Raw genomic sequence first — 16,869 nt, 5'->3', positions numbered from 1 at the left:
GTTGTGTTTCCGATTAGATCAGATGCCAAGAGGGAGGCATGAGACTCACTGTCTAGAATCGCAAATTTGGGACGATGGTAGAAAAGGCAAGCCATAGTGAGCTGTTAACAAGGGTATCAGTATTAAAAGAAATGAACAGAAAACCCAAACTCACCCTCTGCTTCTCCCACCCGTTCATACATCCTTCCACTCCTTAATCGCATCGCACCTGCCAACTCTATCCACCAAATACCCAAGATGCACCATCTAGCAAGCTTTCAAGCTCTGACAGCACTGCAAAGGACGCAGTGAACTCGTGTACAGAGTGTGGGTATAGGACTTAGGCGTGAGTGTGCTGTCAGTTGGATGCTCAAAGGTGCCGTGACGGACCAGCCCTACTAGTAATTGAGCCCCTATCGAACAACCCCTAAGCGCCCAATCTAGAAGGACAAATCACGTGGGGAATGATCATGGCTACCTGCACCAGTCAACCACTCTCGCCAACTCTCTCCCACATACTACACACGCCATTTCGCCCGCTATAGATATGTATCAAATACCCGCGCCACAACCGCTCAGTTCTCCAGACCCACAGTCTCCTGGTGCGCTTGGCGATGAAGGAAAAGGGGCGATTAGAGATCGGGCTGAAGAGTCAGGAAATGTCGCGCCCGAAGACCATGGCAAGGGAAAGAAGGATGACTCGGAGCCTGAGGAGAATACGGCAACCACGAGCCAGAAGAAGATGCGTTCCATCCCTGCACGCGCTCCATACTTCAGACATCGCATCTGGACAGAGTTGGTGCTTAGATCAGCACTCGGCGTCTCGAAATCAGGCTCCAACACCAACTAGGCCGTTGGGAGGCGTTCCTTGAGCAGGCGGAGAAGCGGTTGCGGATGTACACGAACATCTCGGTCTTTGTGCTATTCTCCTCCGTTCTGTTCATCGTGCTATCATTGGCCACCAGTTACCATTTGCGATCGCTCTTCGTTACCATGCTCATCTCATCTCATTCCACAATGTATAGTGTCTACGTTTTCCCCATGGTTCATGTCATAAATCACGAACAGATCACTGTGAGTTATGATTTAATTTATCTACTATTTCTTACCCCTGTCTGGGTCCCTTAGCAGCTCACCTCGGATCAACCATCTCCACGTTTCCTGACGTTCATACTCTCTGCGGTGTCCTTTGTGGTCCTCTGGAATGTGTTGGCCGAGATAAGTTTAGTGGTCAGTCTTATCATTATGGCGTGGCAGGAGCACCTTAGTAGAAAACTACGGGTCTTTTGTATTGTCTACATCGTTCTGGTCGTTACGGTCTACCTAGTCGCTCATTTCCCTCTACGCCGCATCATGACACAACCCACAACCAACAGCGTAGTATAGCATTTCCGTCCTGTCATTCTCGTATTCATTGACGATCTCCCACAAGACGCTAGTAGGAATCAATTGTGCTTGCCTGGACCCTCCGCTGAAACATCTCCAACGTGCAAAACTCTGGCGAACCTGGTAAGTGCTTCCCCTTCTCGGCGCACATCGACAGCACCATGTTCGCACTCTTGTAGCGTATACGGACATCTGCAAGGGGTCATGGAGGCTTGTTCTCAATTCGTATTTGGATACTCATAATGTTCGTCCTGTCGTCTCCAAACTGATGAAAGCACGCGGAGGCCCGAAAGATTGCTTTGTTGTGAATTCGGGGTTCATTTTCGGAAGAGCTCGAATGTTACTGATGGAGTGAATGGTGGCCACCTTGCACGCGAGAAGATGAGGATTATTAGTATGAAGACGAAAAGTGCTGGGACCGACGAGCTTGTCATCGAATACATCGAATGTGCATAGCAACGCTGCAAGCGTCGAGTCGTGCGTAGTGTGCACGAGGATTTTTGTTGGGTCTTGCGTTGCATTTTTTTTCTGAGGCGTCTGCAAGGAGGCGACCCATCCCTAGTCGGCGACCGTCTTTTGATTTGACTGATGATCAATAGAACTTGAGCTGAACTTTCGGTGAATATAAGGAAGCACCCTTGCGAACTAAAGGTCGACCAATACTCGTGTGCGGATGTAGAGTAACAGACTAGGGGCTTACTGTCAAATTACTCGACTGCTACAGCTGCTTCCTAGGGACTCACGAGTGAGTGGAGAATGCGATGAAGGGATGAAGTTATCGCACAATTAAACCAATAACATTATCATCCATGAATTCTGGTGTAACTCGGAGGTCGTGAACAGCTGCCAAGCGTACCTTTGAAAAAGCACTGAGTTCAGCTGCGTCTGTCCTGCCCTGAAAAACATACTGTATCAAGGATCCCCGAAGCTCGAGGAGTTCCATCAAGGCGTAATGGCCTACTGTCCATATACCTTGAAACTTCCTTTTACAACGGTTCTAAACGCGAGTTCGAAACAGCATCAGCAGCTGGAACATATCAGACAAATCTGCGGAATACTGGTCAAAAGCATGTGATTACCTTCAGCAAACTGCAATTCTAAGAAGGTCAGTTGCTTGCAGGCTAAGGTATTGCTGACGAGATTCTCATTACTGAAACCAAAGATATCGTGGGTAACGAGTTCGCGTTTGACTTCTGTGACCTGTGCGAAAACGTACCGTATAATGATAGAGGGTATCGTACCCGGAGCGCAAGCAGATAGAGGGTACACTCCGTGGACTATGTACTGCAGAGATTCGATCGTCCGCGCGATGTTCGTAGAGCTGCGTGTGAGAGCTTCATCAGGAGTCGCGAGACGAGGGTGAATAGACTTACCCGAAGTAAATCAAATGCTCATCCTCGAACTTTGGGGAGAATTTTCAATCTTCGGAAAGATGCGACTCGGATGAGATGAAATCAAGAAGCTGCTCGGATGCTCACCCGTCTACATAGAGGCTTCGCAACGCGGCCCCGAAGGAATATGTGGACTGTTCTTAGACGCGTAGGCCAAGCAATCGGGTGTCGCACGAAACCCTCTCACCTTTTTCTGATATCCGTGAGCTTCCCTAAACCGTATTGGAATGTGTGCATCACGAGTAGCCATATACGCAGATTAACGTACCATAATCCCTCAGTTGTCTTGCCATGCCTGTTCTCGACAACATTCCTATACCACAATCTGTCATCTATGGTAGGACTATGTCCAGCTACGGTCTCGTGAAAGCGTTTCAGTGTTGCACGTCTGCCAGTCCGCTGGTATAGATGCTGGAGGATCCGACATGCGCATTCTGACCAGCGTACGTTCGGCTAGAGTAGAGTATGCATGGAAATGGCGCAACTTGGTGTGAACGCGAACTCGACACGCCATGCCTCACGCAGTATACGTGCACTTGTTCATTGAAGGTTCAATCACGGGTAGCTTTCGACGTCAAGCGGAACCAGTCCGTCTTGCATTTGCTGCCTCGTTATTCTAAGTCGTCGCACTTAGAGAAGTTCGCGTTGCACTCCCACTGCGCCATCGCGTCCATTATAAGCTCCCAAGTGTGAGGGTCCCTATCAAATGTGTGTATATAAGGGTTTGATGCGGAATGTTGGTTTTCATGTGATGAATCTAGTATAAACCCTAACCTTAGCGATTACACAGCCTACAGAAACTTGAAGACAAGTCCAACGTCTGTAAATTTTAAGCCTCGGCTGATGCTGAATAACAGTGAACAATTTAAAAAAAAATCAGTGCTTCAACTGAAAATGCACAGTGGTCATTCCACTAGTGGCTGTTGAAGGGTTATCGTAAAATTTGTTGGAGGACGTTGTCCGTCTCTAAATTCACCTTGTTCGAGTTGATTTTAATTGAGACCCAAGTACCAGTCGCCACATGTGAAATGCTGAGTTCTGTTTGTCCAAACAAGCCTGACTGAAAATCTCTCTCAAGACCGCAATGCTCTTGTCGAAGTGTCTCCACAATACAACAAACAATAAACGCGCGGTCAACATACAGGTCCGTGCGCTGTGTGGCAGGCACACTGGTCGGACTTTGAAGGTGTAGGGCCATTCAACAAAACTATCGCGTCGAGACGAACCACCCAACATATCCTCTTTTCGCTTCCACACTTGAAATATCTCAGATTCAACACTCTCAGCGATGTCCGACAACGAGGGAACCACTAAAAAGAGCGGTTATCGCCTGGAATACGCGACTTCTGCCAGATCCAAATGCAAAGGTGCGGCATGGCATATTACTTGTTGACTTTGCGTGTTGTTCATACAGTTTCATTGACAGGTCCCAAACCCTGCGCTGGTGTGCACAGTTAATTGTAATAGTATCTTCCATCATCTAACATTTACTACAGGCAGTCCAATCGCTAAAGGAGAGCTTCGTGTTGGCTCTGTCGTCGATTTCAGGGGGAACACCAGCTAGTGAGTGACATATCATACCCAGAGATTGCCTTCTAACAATAGTTCGGCAGCTCATGGCGCCATTGGGGTTGTACGACCGCCAAGATCATATCCAACATGAAATCTCAATTTGAATCCGCCGATGAGCTCGATGGTTTTGACGACCTCAAAGACGAAGACAAAGAACGCCTCCGCAAGGCATGGGAGGAAGGCAAGGTTGCTGACGAGGATATCCCAGAAACAGCAAGGAAAGCCCCTGGAGAAGAGGCTGAAGAAGACGAAGAGAAGCCCAGGAAGAGGGCACCAGCAAAAGCCAAGAAAGACGCAGGAGGAGAGGATGGTGAGAAGCCAAAGAGAAAACGTGCACCTGCAAAGGCCAAGAAAGTAGAGGACGAGGGAGATGAAGATGCTGAAGATAAGCCAAAGAAGGCTCCTACGAGGAAGCCTCGGGTAAAGGTACAATATTTTCAGAACTCTCGATGTCTTAATTCTCACTCTATCTTTCACAGAAAGCTGCTGCTTCGTCAGACGCTGAAGATAAAGGAGAGTCTGAGGAGAAACCCAAGAAGCGTGCGCCTGCGAGAAAGCCTACTGCTGAGAAGAAAGTAGCCGAGAAGAAGGCTCCAGCAAGAAAACGAGCTACTAAGAAGAAAGTATGTATCAAACTAGTTTCTGCTCCACATGAACTCATCTTTGCATGATTTCTAGGACGAAGAGGAAGAATCCGGTGAGGACTTTGCAGAGGCAATTGCCGAGGTTCAGGAGGAGGAGGAGGATGCAGAAGAGTCTAACAAGAAGCGCAAGGTCGGCAGGCTTCTGTTCTCCCGAAGGGATTGACTAACTTCTTTGTAGCGACCCGCTTCTTCGAAGCCAGCATCCACTGTCAAGAAAGCAAAGGTAGCTTCCAAATCAAAGAAGTCGAAGGAAGTTCTTGAAGAGGAGGAAGACAACGAGTAGATCCTTTATCCTTATGGCGGCCTTTTTTATCCATTCCCTCGAGTATCCACGATTTCACGCATTCATAACGTTGCCAGCTGTTGATGTAACTTGTTTGAATTCTCTTGTATGCTGTTGAGTAATTTAAGCCTCGCATTGACTGTTCAATCGTGCATCGATGAGCTTAGGTCCGGACCCCAACTGTTCAAATGCGCACCATCACACCTTTATTTTGCTCTACTAAGCATATAGATCTCGAACTGTACCATCTAGCGCCACCCTACTCCAATCATGACCATGCAGCACCTCTCCGCGCTCATCCAGCCGTCCAGCGAGCCAAACTGCACCATCCAGCCCTACACCCTCATCTTGGTGCGTCTTGGTTCCTGGAGGCTAACAAGAACGAGCGACAAGCGTGCTCGACATTGTTCGAGAGATTCTGTTGCCCCCCACTCGGTGACTAGCGTCGAAAGGACGCGGAACTTATGAAAATCGTTTGTGGCACTAACTGTAGCACTTTTTTTTTGAGTGGAATTAACTTCGATGACATTGACTAGTGTCACTATTGGATTCATAACAATGTCGTCTCTAGCCTCGCATGTAGGGTGCCCTCGTGGTCTACATACTCAGTCGTACTACAACAGCACAATGTCAGTCAGTACGAGTTATTAATGAGAAGTCTGTAAGAAATGCCTCCTCGATTGATAAACAGACTTACTCGTGCATTACCCAATCACCCAGCTTTCGTGATATGCGCCAAGTCATATCGGGAGGAGACACATAGGCAGTGTCATCGGTGGATCTTCAGTGGTCATTGGCCATCGGAAGCACAAGGAGTAGAGTTCATTGTCATAAGATAATCAGTGCACCGGAATTCATGGAGTCAGAACAAATCCAACCTACCGCCAAGGTGCAAGGGCCACAAAGTCTGTGCCTATCAATGAGAATGGGATTTTCAGCGCGCCAGGTGGGGTTGCACGGCCAGGTTTCCGGCTGTGCGCCTCGATCAAAAGTACAGCTTTAAGACGCGCTGGATGGCTATACTGACGAAGACCAATCTCAGCGCTCCATAATCCATCGCTAGGCTGTCGCAAGATAAAGCGCAACCACCATATGCGTCCTGCAAGGGGTGCCATCACATCAATGAAGGAACAAAGCGACGGAGACGTGGACTACACACCCCCTGCAACAAATTCGACGTACCAAAAATTTTCAGAACTGGCGCGCAGGCGTTTTTGGAACATCCCGATTCGCAGAACAACATTGAACTGGTTGGTGGCTTCGTCGCATGCATGCACCCGAATCTTATCTGGCGGGCAACCTAAACAGTCTCTCAAACGCATGTCTTCGGTGTCTTCAGAAATACGCGTGAACATTGGATGGTCGTTGGTTACCATGCATGCCTTGAGCAAGTCGGACGAGCAAACAAAGGGATAAAGGGGAGGGGTGATGAATCCATGAAACGCCCAAAAAGCTTGTGGCCGATTATTCATGATTGCCCAATACAGTGCTGTGTGACCCTCAATATTGGGTTGTGTCAGGATGTTAGAGAACTCGGCAGCTGGGATAGCAGCAGCGCAGGTATTGAGATTTGAGGTCACAGAAGAAGGGGTGAAATTAGGGGCTAAGACAATATCACGGATGCGGGATAGAACAGCTGTACGTTTCTGCTTCATGCGACGAAAGGGAAATAGGGATGATTTACTACATCGAATGGGATCTGCTGAGATTGTTTCATGGTACGAAGGAGGCGTGGTAGCAATGGAACTACTGTCATCAGAGACTTCGGAATCGGTAGCCATCGATATCGTGGTAAGTGGTAGAGTGCCAAATACCTGTAAGCCCGCTGCTTACATGATACTTACATAACCCACCATGTGATCCTTCGGACCACTTATATCATCGTCCGACGCCCCAAAGATCTCTAGACTCGGGTCTCTTACCTACCACTACTGCTCTTTTGTATCACGCTCATAAAATCCACGGTTTTGTCATATTATTTCCGGTTCGATTCTTTTAGTGTTTCCCGCCGTTACCTCGGCGGGTCTCCAATACCACAAGATTGAAATACATAGGAGGTCAAATACGATGACCCCTGTCAGACAGTCGTTTTGAAGTTTTCGTCGTAATGACCGAATCATTCTGACTCGGAGCATGGGGCACTGTGATTAATACTGCAGGCAGGCTAGTGCACTATACTGATCACTGGTGATGAAGTTCCAGAAGGTCCTGAATCTTGAAAGGCCCATCTTGCAATGGATGTGATCCAAATTTGAGGTGTAGATTTTGCCCTGAGCATCCAGCTGGGCCTATTTTATTCCTCATTTGAAGCCATTAAATCCCGTATGTGACTGCACTACTTGTGTCAAGATATGAAAGAAAGATGAGCGGAGGACAGGACAAAAGTGCAGCAGTCAACTCATCATATGTGAAAGGTTGTGTCTTCGGACAGATTTGTCGCATAGAAACGACAGGTTCATGATGCCACTCTCAATGGAGCTTTCGAACAGGCTCAAAGACAGGAGGTTTGGGTCTAAGATAAAGCAGCATGTACGTAGGTGTGATATCTGTGATCATATAACAGTCTCAAGGGCCTCGCCATCAGCCAGAGACTCCCCCGACTCTGTGAAAGATCTCTGGAGAGCAGCGATCTCCTCGTCGCTCCTGAATAGCGTGCTCAGCTCGAATCTGTCATTGCACGCTATCCGGAACTCCTCGGAGCGTGGAGATTTCATTTCTTTCAAGTACGATAGTACCACGAATGCAGCCTGTCCGTCGTATGTGAATGGGTGGTTCAGATAGAAGGGGTGAACACGGACCTCGTGATCAAGTTGTACGGGCTCCTTCAACACTGTGAATAGTATAGAGTCAATTTCGTCTTGCGGTGCTTTCAATATTCGCGCGACTTTCGCATGTGCTACAATAGCCATCGGCAATGAAGAGTGTTTCTGGAGGTACTGGGAGTTGAACAATTCAAGGGAAACCTCTGCTGGAAGTAGTGAGGCAATGGACTCAGCAAGTACTGGTCCGACCGGTGCGGGAATTGGCTCGGGTAATGAGGAAACTGGGACTCCTGTCAGATAACAGCGTGAAGTTGCAATCAATCTTACCAGTGTTCCTCAGATGCACTATCCGCGAGTGCAAATCAGGATGTTCGGAATCCAGCGAATGGGCGCGCGTGAGCATCCTAACAGCTTGCAGGTATTTCTCTGTCGGCAAATCAGACACTTATCCCCTTGCTCCAGATTTCGACACTCGACTTACTTCGTCGAATAGCAACATCATATATCGCAAAGCAAATGTCCATATTTTGCGGCACAAGCTCTGATAGGCCTGTTAAATATTTGTCCGCGCGTTCGAGGGGATCCTCGGCCAAGACCAGTTTCAGGCCTTCTGGATCATCGTCTTTCGGACGGGGGGGGTCAAGGCCTTTGTCCTCGGATTGAGTGGCTGTGGCTGCGGAAAGAATGCGGTTGCGTAAAGAAGACAATGCGAAGGTTACAGAACGACGTGTTGATTCACCCTTTTTGCTGTTTGCACCGTCTGCTTCGGGCTGTCCCTTACGAGCAGCTTTTTTCGCCTTGTTAATGGCTTTCTTGGAGGAAACGTCTGAGGCGGTTGTTTCTAGGTCTGACGATCAGCTGACGACAATGAATTGCAACACATTACTCGCCTGCAGGTTGAAGACTAGGTCCGAGAGTCGCATCGTCGTACAATGCAACCCATATCTTCAGAGACATCAGGAAGTTGTCTATATATATACATGTCAAAAACTCACTTGAACGGTAGCAACTGCTGCATGAATAAAGCCTGGATGTGACCGCACATTATCCTCCCATTTCAACATCCTGGAAAAGCATATCATCAGCCAATTAAATCAAACACGTGGCGTACAATCCTGACTCGGTGTAAACATTGAGAATCGTTTTCCGTACAGAATACTGGTGGAATTCATACTGGTCTTCACGGAACGATTCGAAGACCTGCCGAGGGTCAAGCTTCCATGTCCAGACGAAGGCACAAACAGAGTGAGCTCACTTTCTGTATTACATAATACTTCTTTAAAGCAAGGTTGAGCTTGCCAGCCCGTCGATATGAATCACCCTGCTCGACAAGGTAATGCATTGCCTGCATCTCCTCCAGATCTACCGCCGCAGACGCCCCTCCCTAGGTCCAGAAATGAATGAACGACAAGAAGACATCTTCATGCCGTGTGGCACACTCACCCTCGTGAATTTGGAGAATATAGCGTCCGCTTCATTAACCATGCCAGCCCTCAGCAAGTACTTGCCCGTCTTTGTGTTAATAAACCTGTCCTGCCCATCCAACAGACGAGCATCATTCATGGCCCTCGCGGCGCCATGTGGGTCACCCGCCCGTTTGAGCACGCGGGCTCGTGTCATATAGAGCTCTGGCAGTGTCGGAGTATGTGTTATTGCAACATCCAATATTTCCAAGGCCTGTTTGTGGCGCCCTAGGTAGGAATGATGCTGTGCGAGGAGATATAGCGCCCACAAGTAAGTTGTTGGCTCAATAGAATCGCCGGTCGAAGGGGGTGAGGTCGCCAAGGTCGCACGAAACTCTTCCACGGTATCTTCGATTATTTGACGCTTGACCAGGTCCCCGTACAGTGGCTTGAGGTCAGCAAAGAGGGAGGGAATCCCTTTCGTGAGCGCGTTAGTCAGGTAGGGTTTGATGAGATCCTTGAATTCCTGTCCAGTGGCCACATGAAGAGCCAGTCGACGAGGAGCGGTAGCAAACTGGGCATTAAAGTAGCCGTGGAGCATCTCAAGCGCCTTTTCCCGATTTTCGTCAGTGACATTAGCTGGGAAACAGTCATTACACTAGATGAAAGTGTCGAAAAGTAGCACCCACCAAGGTCGATGCCTTGATTAGCAAGGAACCCTTTGTAGTACTCGTAGCCATCGGCATTTTGTGACAGAAGCCAGCGCCAAGCAGCATCTGCCTGTTCCGTCCAAGCGGTCTTTTGCTCATCATCCGCGTTGCTTTCCTTCAGCTTTGCCAATAAGCGAGCTGTAAAGAATGAATTTCTCTCAAGACAGAAGCGACATGTAGTCACACCTTTCACCTCCGTGCCCGCCATGCGATTCAGGACAGAGCCGCCCTTGGTCCTGTCATGTGACTCGAGCATGTCAACCGCGGATTGGAAGTCACCCATATCCTCTAGTATACGAATGTGGTACATCAACAACTCCGAGAATTCCACATCGTAAGATCCTACACTCTGCAGACACGTTATATGAGTGAGCAGATACAACGATGTAAACGCACGTACCCGAAGGAACCCTTCAATATATTCAAGAACTTGTTTTGCCTCAGGGAGGTTTCCATTCAGCTGATATGCGACCGCGAGACCAACCCAGTGATGTCGGTTGTAAGGCCGCAGGTGGAGGAGGTTATGACGAGTTTCTACCAGGCCCTCAAATTGACGCGTCTGCGTTTGAAGGACAGCAGTATCTCGCAGGATATTGAAGTTGTCCTTCATTCAAGCACTGAGACACGCCAGAACAAGCAAGTTACCACTTAAGCCCACCTTATCAAACTTCAACGCCTGGATGTACGACTTGAGTGCATCCTCGTATTTGTGTTCACTCTTCTGGATGAGCGCCCAGACGTGCCAGCAGATATGAGAAGACAGGTCCTTGCGCATGCCCTCCTTGACGAGATTGATGCCCTCATCACGCTGGCCAAGGTGCACTAGAATCAGACCCTTCATGCACATTGTTTCTGCAGCACTGCAAATCAGCTATGAAAGGTGCGAGCGTTAGTTCAGGTTGACGTACCACCATGTTCGGGATACTTTTTGAGTATTTGATCGGCCGTCTTCCTGCCCTTGGTGAGTTGTCTGTTTTCATACTGACTTAAGAGATCAGCAAATAGTTTCTTGTCCTTTTGTGCTAGAGTAGGTGGTGCCATTTGCTGGTGGTGTCCAAGTCGCTAAAGGCCAGCCTGAAGGGTATATGAGGTTCAGGGACGAGGCTGTTGCGTTTGCCTCACGTTGAGCGCGTGAAGAGTGCGTTGACGTTAGTTCGGAAGGTTTGTGTACTTGCTGTATGGAGAATGTTGACTGTAATCAACCTCATGGACCAGTGGAGGTACTCGTGCACCGTAAGATGGACCTCGGCAAGTTCGGCATATAAATTTCGAAGACACAGCTCTGGGAGATAGATTACTCATGTGTAGCACAGATTACGGTGTGGGGATACAAAACAGTACAAACGAGTAAGCAAGATAGACAAAAACTACAGCACAAAACTGAAGTACTGATGGGCGTAAGTAAGCAAAGTAGAAAATAAATTAACAAATCATGACTTTCTCGCGTGATTACCCTTCTTCTTCACCTGCTTGCTGATTTTCCTCTGTGAAAGTAAGGTCAGACTCGACAGGGCGCAGTAACGGGACGTCCAACACACCTTTGCACGCGTCCCCGCCTTACGACTTGGCTTACGCTTTTGTTCCCCTTTTTTCTCGTTCGCTTGCTCATCGCTCTCTTGTCCACTAGACCCGTCCTCACGTTCCGAGCTCGGCTTGGTGGGCGTATCCTCCCTATCATCTTGCTCTGAATCATCTGAGGACGGCTCTTCCTCGGATTCAGACTGATCACTGTTCCATCGAGCTGTTTTTGCACGTCTGAACCCGCCATCAGATACCTTCAATAACTGTAAGATAGAGAATTCCTCACTTCGTAGTCCCATTGGCCCTGTGCCTTGACGCCTTCCTTTTTGGAGGGGATTTGGAGTCTTTGGGTTCTCGGGGTTCACGCCGTTTTTCCTATCGTAGCAAATGATCAGGTGCACTCAACACCGCACAGCCCTGGAAGCTTACTTTGGAAGTGCCCGCAGGCTTCTGTGTTTTGGACGATTCTAAAAGCCAGGCCGATGTTTCTTCAGGGAGATAAACGGTCTTTAAGATCTGAAAGTGGCTACCAATCAGTTTTCGAGCCAACCTACGTAAAACGCTATGACCTTCGTGGCCGCCTCCGGATTTGGTAGTGCACGGAGAATATCCGAAGGTAGTTTCACCTTTCCCGGATAGCTCTGCAAACTCCAGGAACGTGCTTGTGCGCGAGCCTTGATAAGCTCTTGTGTGAGCTCGCTCATAGCGTAAAGATTCTAAAAGTAGCGCCGTTAATATCACAGATTCGACAGACAACACCAATACGGACTTCGCTATATGTATGCGACTGTCCATCACGAACAGTCTTCGCCTTCATAGCAAGGTGGTAAAGCAAGGATACATTATCAGAAGATGCTATTAAATCCAGATAAAAGTCGATGTATCTATGCAAAATGTCAGTGTCTCCGCATGCCCCTATAGATTTCGCAGGGAACGGAGCTTACTTGGCCATCTCTTGCAAATTTTCATGTGCATTCGAAAAATCAGGGTGATGTGCGAGAAGATGAAGCAAGCGGATGAATATAATTTCGAACAGGTCGACTTTGGCAGCTAAGGAGAGGCAAGTCTGTCAATGACGCTCGAGATTCACTATCATCAGAACCCACCCGCGGACACGTTTCGTGATGCGTGTGTAACATAGGAGATGGCCTGCAACGGTATCAGACACAGGTACGATAGTACATAAAACATCACTAACCCGGCTCTTTACGTCCGCCTCAGGATCATGCACAGTCAAAAAGGGTATAAGATTGTATCGCGGGGGAAGTTTGCGTGCAGTGAGGAGGGGGAAAAGCTTCATGAGGAATTCCATGCGAACATTATAGCATGGGTCCTACACCAGATTAACTTGTGCAAATTGATGCGGACGGCTCAAACCTACCTGCACAGTGATGGCTAGCGAGATGAAATTTGTGTTGATGGCGGTCGCGAACTTGTCTACTACAGACAAATGCAAAAGAGATATCGCAGCCTGTAACCGCATGCGCGACTTGACCTTCGGACTTTCAGTGACCAACCGTAAAGTCAGTAAAGTATACTCTAATAAAGACATGCGACACTGACTCGTCCGTTGCGTCAGCTGAATACGAGCCAGCATGATCAAGCAGAGTTGACAGCATCTTCAAGACAGGGGTGGCAACTTCAAGAGCTGTGTCTGTAGATGCATGCGCAAGACATCGATTGCGGCACACTTTGAGAGCCAATATTCGAGCGCGGAGCCTAGGTTGTACGTCGTCGTCCTCTACCCAATCGGCATCCGAGTCCATCTCATCCTATAGCATCACATATCAGTAAATTATCCTCTTTTAGGCCTACAGAATGATAGCAATACGCACAGGATCCGCTGGACTAGGTACCATGAGCAACTTCTTGACGAGAAAAGCCATCAAGACGTCGCTCTTGCGCTCAAATGCATCTGGCGCCAACCGAGCAAATTGAGCAAGAACGGCGGTATGTGCAACAAGTAGATCGGGCTCTGCTGTTGACAACTTCCTCGCTATTGACTAAAAGGCCTAGGATAAGTGCTCAGTCAGGATCAGACCCGGCAAGCTCACCTCCACAGCTTCGGCGCATAAATCATCGTGTTCCTTGGAGGCCACCAATATTTGGGCAGCGAACTTCGCTATACGAGCATTTGAACCCATGACATAGCGCATTACACGCTCCAGCGTCCGTCTGTGCAACATTAAGCGCCATAATGAGCAGACGACCAAGGGACCACTCACTTATCGTTAACTGCTAACGATTCATCGCTCTGTGAAACTGCTGCGAGTGCCTGCATACCTACTTCCACGAGCCGTACGTTCTTTTCGTCCGCGATTGCCTTTGTCAGCTCGCTGGTATGTGGCTTGTACAAAGCAGGGCAGTGTTTTGAGATGTACGTCAAGAGTGTCTGCGCATGCTTGGAGTCTGCTTTTTGCACACGCTTAATCAAAGTTGGAATAGATGACTGGTTAACTATGCGAAGCGTTGCCCGTCGAAGGAACACGGTCATAGTGCCTAGAATCGATTCCGAACTTGACTCGATCCGACGAAGGAACTCATTCTCCGTGCAGGGTGAGTACAGAGTCTAAATTTGAGTATAACAAATACTTACGGACGCTTTCACGAGTCCTTTGAGATCTGTCTGGGTATCCAAGCATGTCTTGAGTAACTTGTAAGACCTGTTCTCGTTTGTCCTTGCAAACGCATGCAGGTCCTCTGCTGCTTTCTGAGGATCCCCAAATTGTCCTGCGGCGGGATCAAATATATAGTGACGAACATAAAATAGCGATGCTTACGGGAAATGTGGCGAATGACGTTGTTGAGTCGCTGTTTGACAACGTCCTCATCCTCGTCAATGACACCGCCCTAATTCAAGTGTGGATGAAGGTCAGTTCCCCTACAGCCAAGACCTGAACTCACATTGTGTTGTACACAACTTTGCAGATATAACTCGTACGGCGAGGGCCTGCTACCTTTGATGCCACTTAGGAGGAGCACAGCATTAACCCCCCGATCGTCGAGGTAGCCCATTGTGTTCAGCAGTCGATCGGTCCATGCGACCTCATTTACATCAACGTTCTTTGAGGTCGACACTGAAGAACCAGAAGGGAGTGGGAATACGAAATCTGCAATAACCTGCTCCGCTGCAAGCCTACGATAAACGATGAAAACAAGAAATACAGTGGACAAGCAGAAGTTCTACCTTGCCTCCTGTGTGGAGTTGGAGATGTGAAGAATCTCGTTTGGAATCCAGAGAAGTGTCTGATCGCTGCTGGATCGTTGTTCTCGCTGTCGATGGGGTCAGGGGCTTGATAGCGATGAAGAGGCTAACCCATACATTTCAGGATATGCAGTGCTATAGAGTTTTCCGAGGCTGTTGAGTGCCTCTACTCGCACTGAATTCTGGAATGCCGCTTAATTAAATCACTAGAACCGACGCGTGTTACACACCTTTTTGTCCATGCCACGACCAGCGATAGAACGTAGCTGGTCCTCGGAAACATAGTGCAATACAGTTTCATAGTCTAACTGCGAATACACTTTGCAAACCGCCGCACGCACTTTTTCGTCGGGATCGAGCAACTTGAGCCTCATTAGCTCTACTGGCACGTTAGCATAGATGCTATGATAACGAAGAGGGATCTCACCATCCACAGTTTCCCGGTGATCATACAAATTCACCAAAAGACCTTTAGCGCTCTCTACGAGCTTCAATCGCACTGCTGCAGTCTTGTCGTTCTTCCGCATCAACCATACATTCCACGTTGTGGGGTATTTCTTAACAAGCTCTGCCCCACCCTTCTCTGAAAACATCTCACCGAGTGCCTGGGTGGCAATCAGACGCACTTGCACCTCCTCTACACGAAGCTCCTCTTCGAGTTGCGGGATAACGCTATGCAACAAAGATGGACAGGACCTGCTCAGTTGCTTCACTAGTTCGTGGGCCTTCCGTATCTCCTCGAAGTTAGACTCCGAGTCTGATTCATGGGAGTGCGCGACGATGATGTCCGTAAAATATTGACAGACGTGCCGCTGGAGCTTGTCCGCGGTGGCATTACAAACTTGAACGGCAAGGCGATATGCAGGTTGCTGAAGAAATGCAAGATAAGCGAAGGTAGTAATGGGATGGGCGGTGTAATGATTACCGTGTCGTTGGCCATAAACTGCGCCATGATGGTTTCCAATACTTCGGACGGAAGCGCTTGACACTCGTCTATGAGCGCGACGAGGATATCGGCAATAAAGATTTCGATCTTTTTTGCAAGGTCCCGTCGTACAAGGCCGAAAAAGTCGCGAAATATGTCGACCATAAGCTCCTCGGCATGTGGTAGATCGCAGACGAGGACAACGCTCTTCACCGTCGATAGGGACTCAAGGAGGTGGAAGTATTCATTGTAGTATGATGCCTCTGCTCCCCTCAGGCCAGTTGCTAGTTGTCTGAAGAAGAATTGGAATATGTCCCTAAGCTCGGTATGGGTATAAGGGGCGTCGGGCGCGTATAGCCTGAGTATGTCGGCGAGACAGCAAGCTGCGTAGGCCTTGACGCCTCTGTCTTTGTGCAGTAGAATGGAGGTGTTTACGAGCTGTGTTCGGACGGTGGATAGTGAATTCACGTCGACGAGCTCCTGGTCGAGTTCGGCAAGCTCGGTGTGGAGAGCTTTAAGTTTCTTGAGGAGCGCGTCTGTTGCAAGGCCTTTCCCTACAATTTTTTCGTTGAAAGCAAGTCGCTTTGGTGCAGAGTTCCCTGCACGCGTCTGAGCCACCATTTGCTCGACGACGATGAGACTTGTAACTTGTAACTTGAAAAGATGACAACTAGACTCATCTCAAAGCACGTCCTCGTGCTATGACCAGTGCCCATTACGTAAGCGGATGTTCTTTGTCTGCGCTGCAGCCTGTTTGCTACTTGGACGTCATTCCTGTACTTCAACGTGTTGAGGTTGTTCCTTCCGCTGATCCGAGTACATGAGGCCTAGATCTGTGCAGATTGGAGTCGTCAACCAACGAAGCGAGCGTGGGTGATCACTACAAGTGATTATGTAGTGTTTAACTATGCACCTTGAACATCATGATTGTACATGATATGAAGCGGTTTTTACATGTGAGGCCACTCCTCCCAATTATCGCAGTGTGGTACTCATATACCCTCCGGCCTACAGTGGCTACAGTGATGGCAGTATTGTATTGACACCGACAGTTCGAGGCAAACGCCAATAGGGCGAAACATTCTGGA

The 16,869-nt window shown here is 48.5% G+C and overlaps 5 protein-coding genes across 5 annotated transcripts; 2 read left to right on the top strand and 3 right to left on the bottom strand.

Moving 5' to 3' along the window:
• Positions 1-526: 526 nt before the first annotated feature.
• On the top strand, positions 527-2,095 carry BJ212DRAFT_1520941 (uncharacterized protein; the record flags this gene model as incomplete). Its single annotated transcript, XM_041341701.1, has 5 exons — positions 527-774; positions 813-1,053; positions 1,111-1,209; positions 1,366-1,488; positions 1,523-2,095. 5 exons carry the CDS (start codon positions 527-529, stop codon positions 1,718-1,720), a joined length of 909 nt encoding a protein of 302 aa, XP_041190175.1. The 3' UTR covers positions 1,721-2,095.
• A 1,668-nt stretch (positions 2,096-3,763) lies between these two features.
• On the top strand, positions 3,764-5,402 carry BJ212DRAFT_1372818 (uncharacterized protein). The gene is made up of 6 exons (XM_041336341.1): positions 3,764-4,123; positions 4,183-4,200; positions 4,253-4,319; positions 4,370-4,754; positions 4,808-4,951; positions 5,007-5,402. Exons 1-6 carry the CDS (start codon positions 4,045-4,047, stop codon positions 5,133-5,135), a joined length of 822 nt encoding a protein of 273 aa, XP_041190174.1. The 5' UTR covers positions 3,764-4,044; the 3' UTR covers positions 5,136-5,402.
• Positions 5,403-5,447: 45 nt separating this feature from the next.
• On the bottom strand, positions 5,448-7,142 carry BJ212DRAFT_1372814 (uncharacterized protein). The gene is given in 5 exon segments (XM_041336340.1): positions 5,448-5,869; positions 5,953-6,036; positions 6,138-6,354; positions 6,438-6,513; positions 6,533-7,142. The coding sequence occupies 5 exon segments, from the start codon at positions 7,034-7,036 to the stop codon at positions 5,806-5,808; spliced, it is 945 nt and encodes a 314-aa protein (XP_041190173.1). The 5' UTR covers positions 7,037-7,142; the 3' UTR covers positions 5,448-5,805.
• A 665-nt stretch (positions 7,143-7,807) lies between these two features.
• BJ212DRAFT_1448313 (N-terminal acetyltransferase A auxiliary subunit) lies at positions 7,808-11,171 on the bottom strand (the record flags this gene model as incomplete). Its single annotated transcript, XM_041338527.1, has 15 exons — positions 7,808-8,002; positions 8,054-8,298; positions 8,345-8,443; positions 8,499-8,690; positions 8,757-8,858; positions 8,923-8,962; positions 9,013-9,082; positions 9,138-9,217; positions 9,273-9,401; positions 9,461-10,059; positions 10,110-10,268; positions 10,317-10,479; positions 10,531-10,734; positions 10,789-10,982; positions 11,039-11,171. The coding sequence occupies 15 exons, from the start codon at positions 11,169-11,171 to the stop codon at positions 7,808-7,810; spliced, it is 2,604 nt and encodes an 867-aa protein (XP_041190172.1).
• A 389-nt stretch (positions 11,172-11,560) lies between these two features.
• BJ212DRAFT_1483484 (armadillo-type protein) lies at positions 11,561-16,402 on the bottom strand (the record flags this gene model as incomplete). The annotated part of the gene is made up of 22 exons (XM_041340620.1): positions 11,561-11,614; positions 11,669-11,885; positions 11,938-12,026; positions 12,081-12,167; positions 12,221-12,367; positions 12,421-12,535; positions 12,596-12,701; positions 12,758-12,800; positions 12,850-12,984; positions 13,033-13,153; positions 13,215-13,423; positions 13,487-13,654; positions 13,706-13,826; positions 13,877-14,196; positions 14,248-14,381; positions 14,432-14,501; positions 14,556-14,779; positions 14,839-14,924; positions 14,974-15,038; positions 15,087-15,235; positions 15,284-15,725; positions 15,782-16,402. The coding sequence occupies 22 exons, from the start codon at positions 16,400-16,402 to the stop codon at positions 11,561-11,563; spliced, it is 3,723 nt and encodes a 1,240-aa protein (XP_041190171.1).
• Positions 16,403-16,869: the final 467 nt, after the last annotated feature.

The sequence above is a fragment of the Suillus subaureus genome (genome assembly GCF_016647635.1).
Source record: "Suillus subaureus strain MN1 chromosome Unknown BJ212scaffold_28, whole genome shotgun sequence".
Lineage (NCBI taxonomy): Eukaryota > Fungi > Basidiomycota > Agaricomycetes > Boletales > Suillaceae > Suillus > Suillus subaureus.
The sequence above is the reverse complement of the archived record's forward strand: the minus strand, read 5'-3'. Positions and strand labels throughout refer to the sequence as shown.

Coding starts and splice junctions, on each gene's coding strand:
- BJ212DRAFT_1372814 (XM_041336340.1), bottom strand. CDS start 7,036: ATGGCTACCGATTCCGAAGTCTCTGATGACAGTAGTTCCATTGCTACC. Junction 6,355..6,437: donor GCCAGTTCTGAAAATTTTTG/GTACGTCGAATT, acceptor CACCCCTTGCAG/GACGCATATGGTGGTTGCGC. Junction 5,870..5,952: donor GGTGATTGGGTAATGCACGA/GTAAGTCTGTTT, acceptor GTGCTGTTGTAG/TACGACTGAGTATGTAGACC.
- BJ212DRAFT_1372818 (XM_041336341.1), top strand. CDS start 4,045: ATGTCCGACAACGAGGGAACCACTAAAAAGAGCGGTTATCGCCTGGAA. Junction 4,320..4,369: donor TTCAGGGGGAACACCAGCTA/GTGAGTGACATA, acceptor ATAGTTCGGCAG/CTCATGGCGCCATTGGGGTT. Junction 4,952..5,006: donor AACGAGCTACTAAGAAGAAA/GTATGTATCAAA, acceptor CATGATTTCTAG/GACGAAGAGGAAGAATCCGG.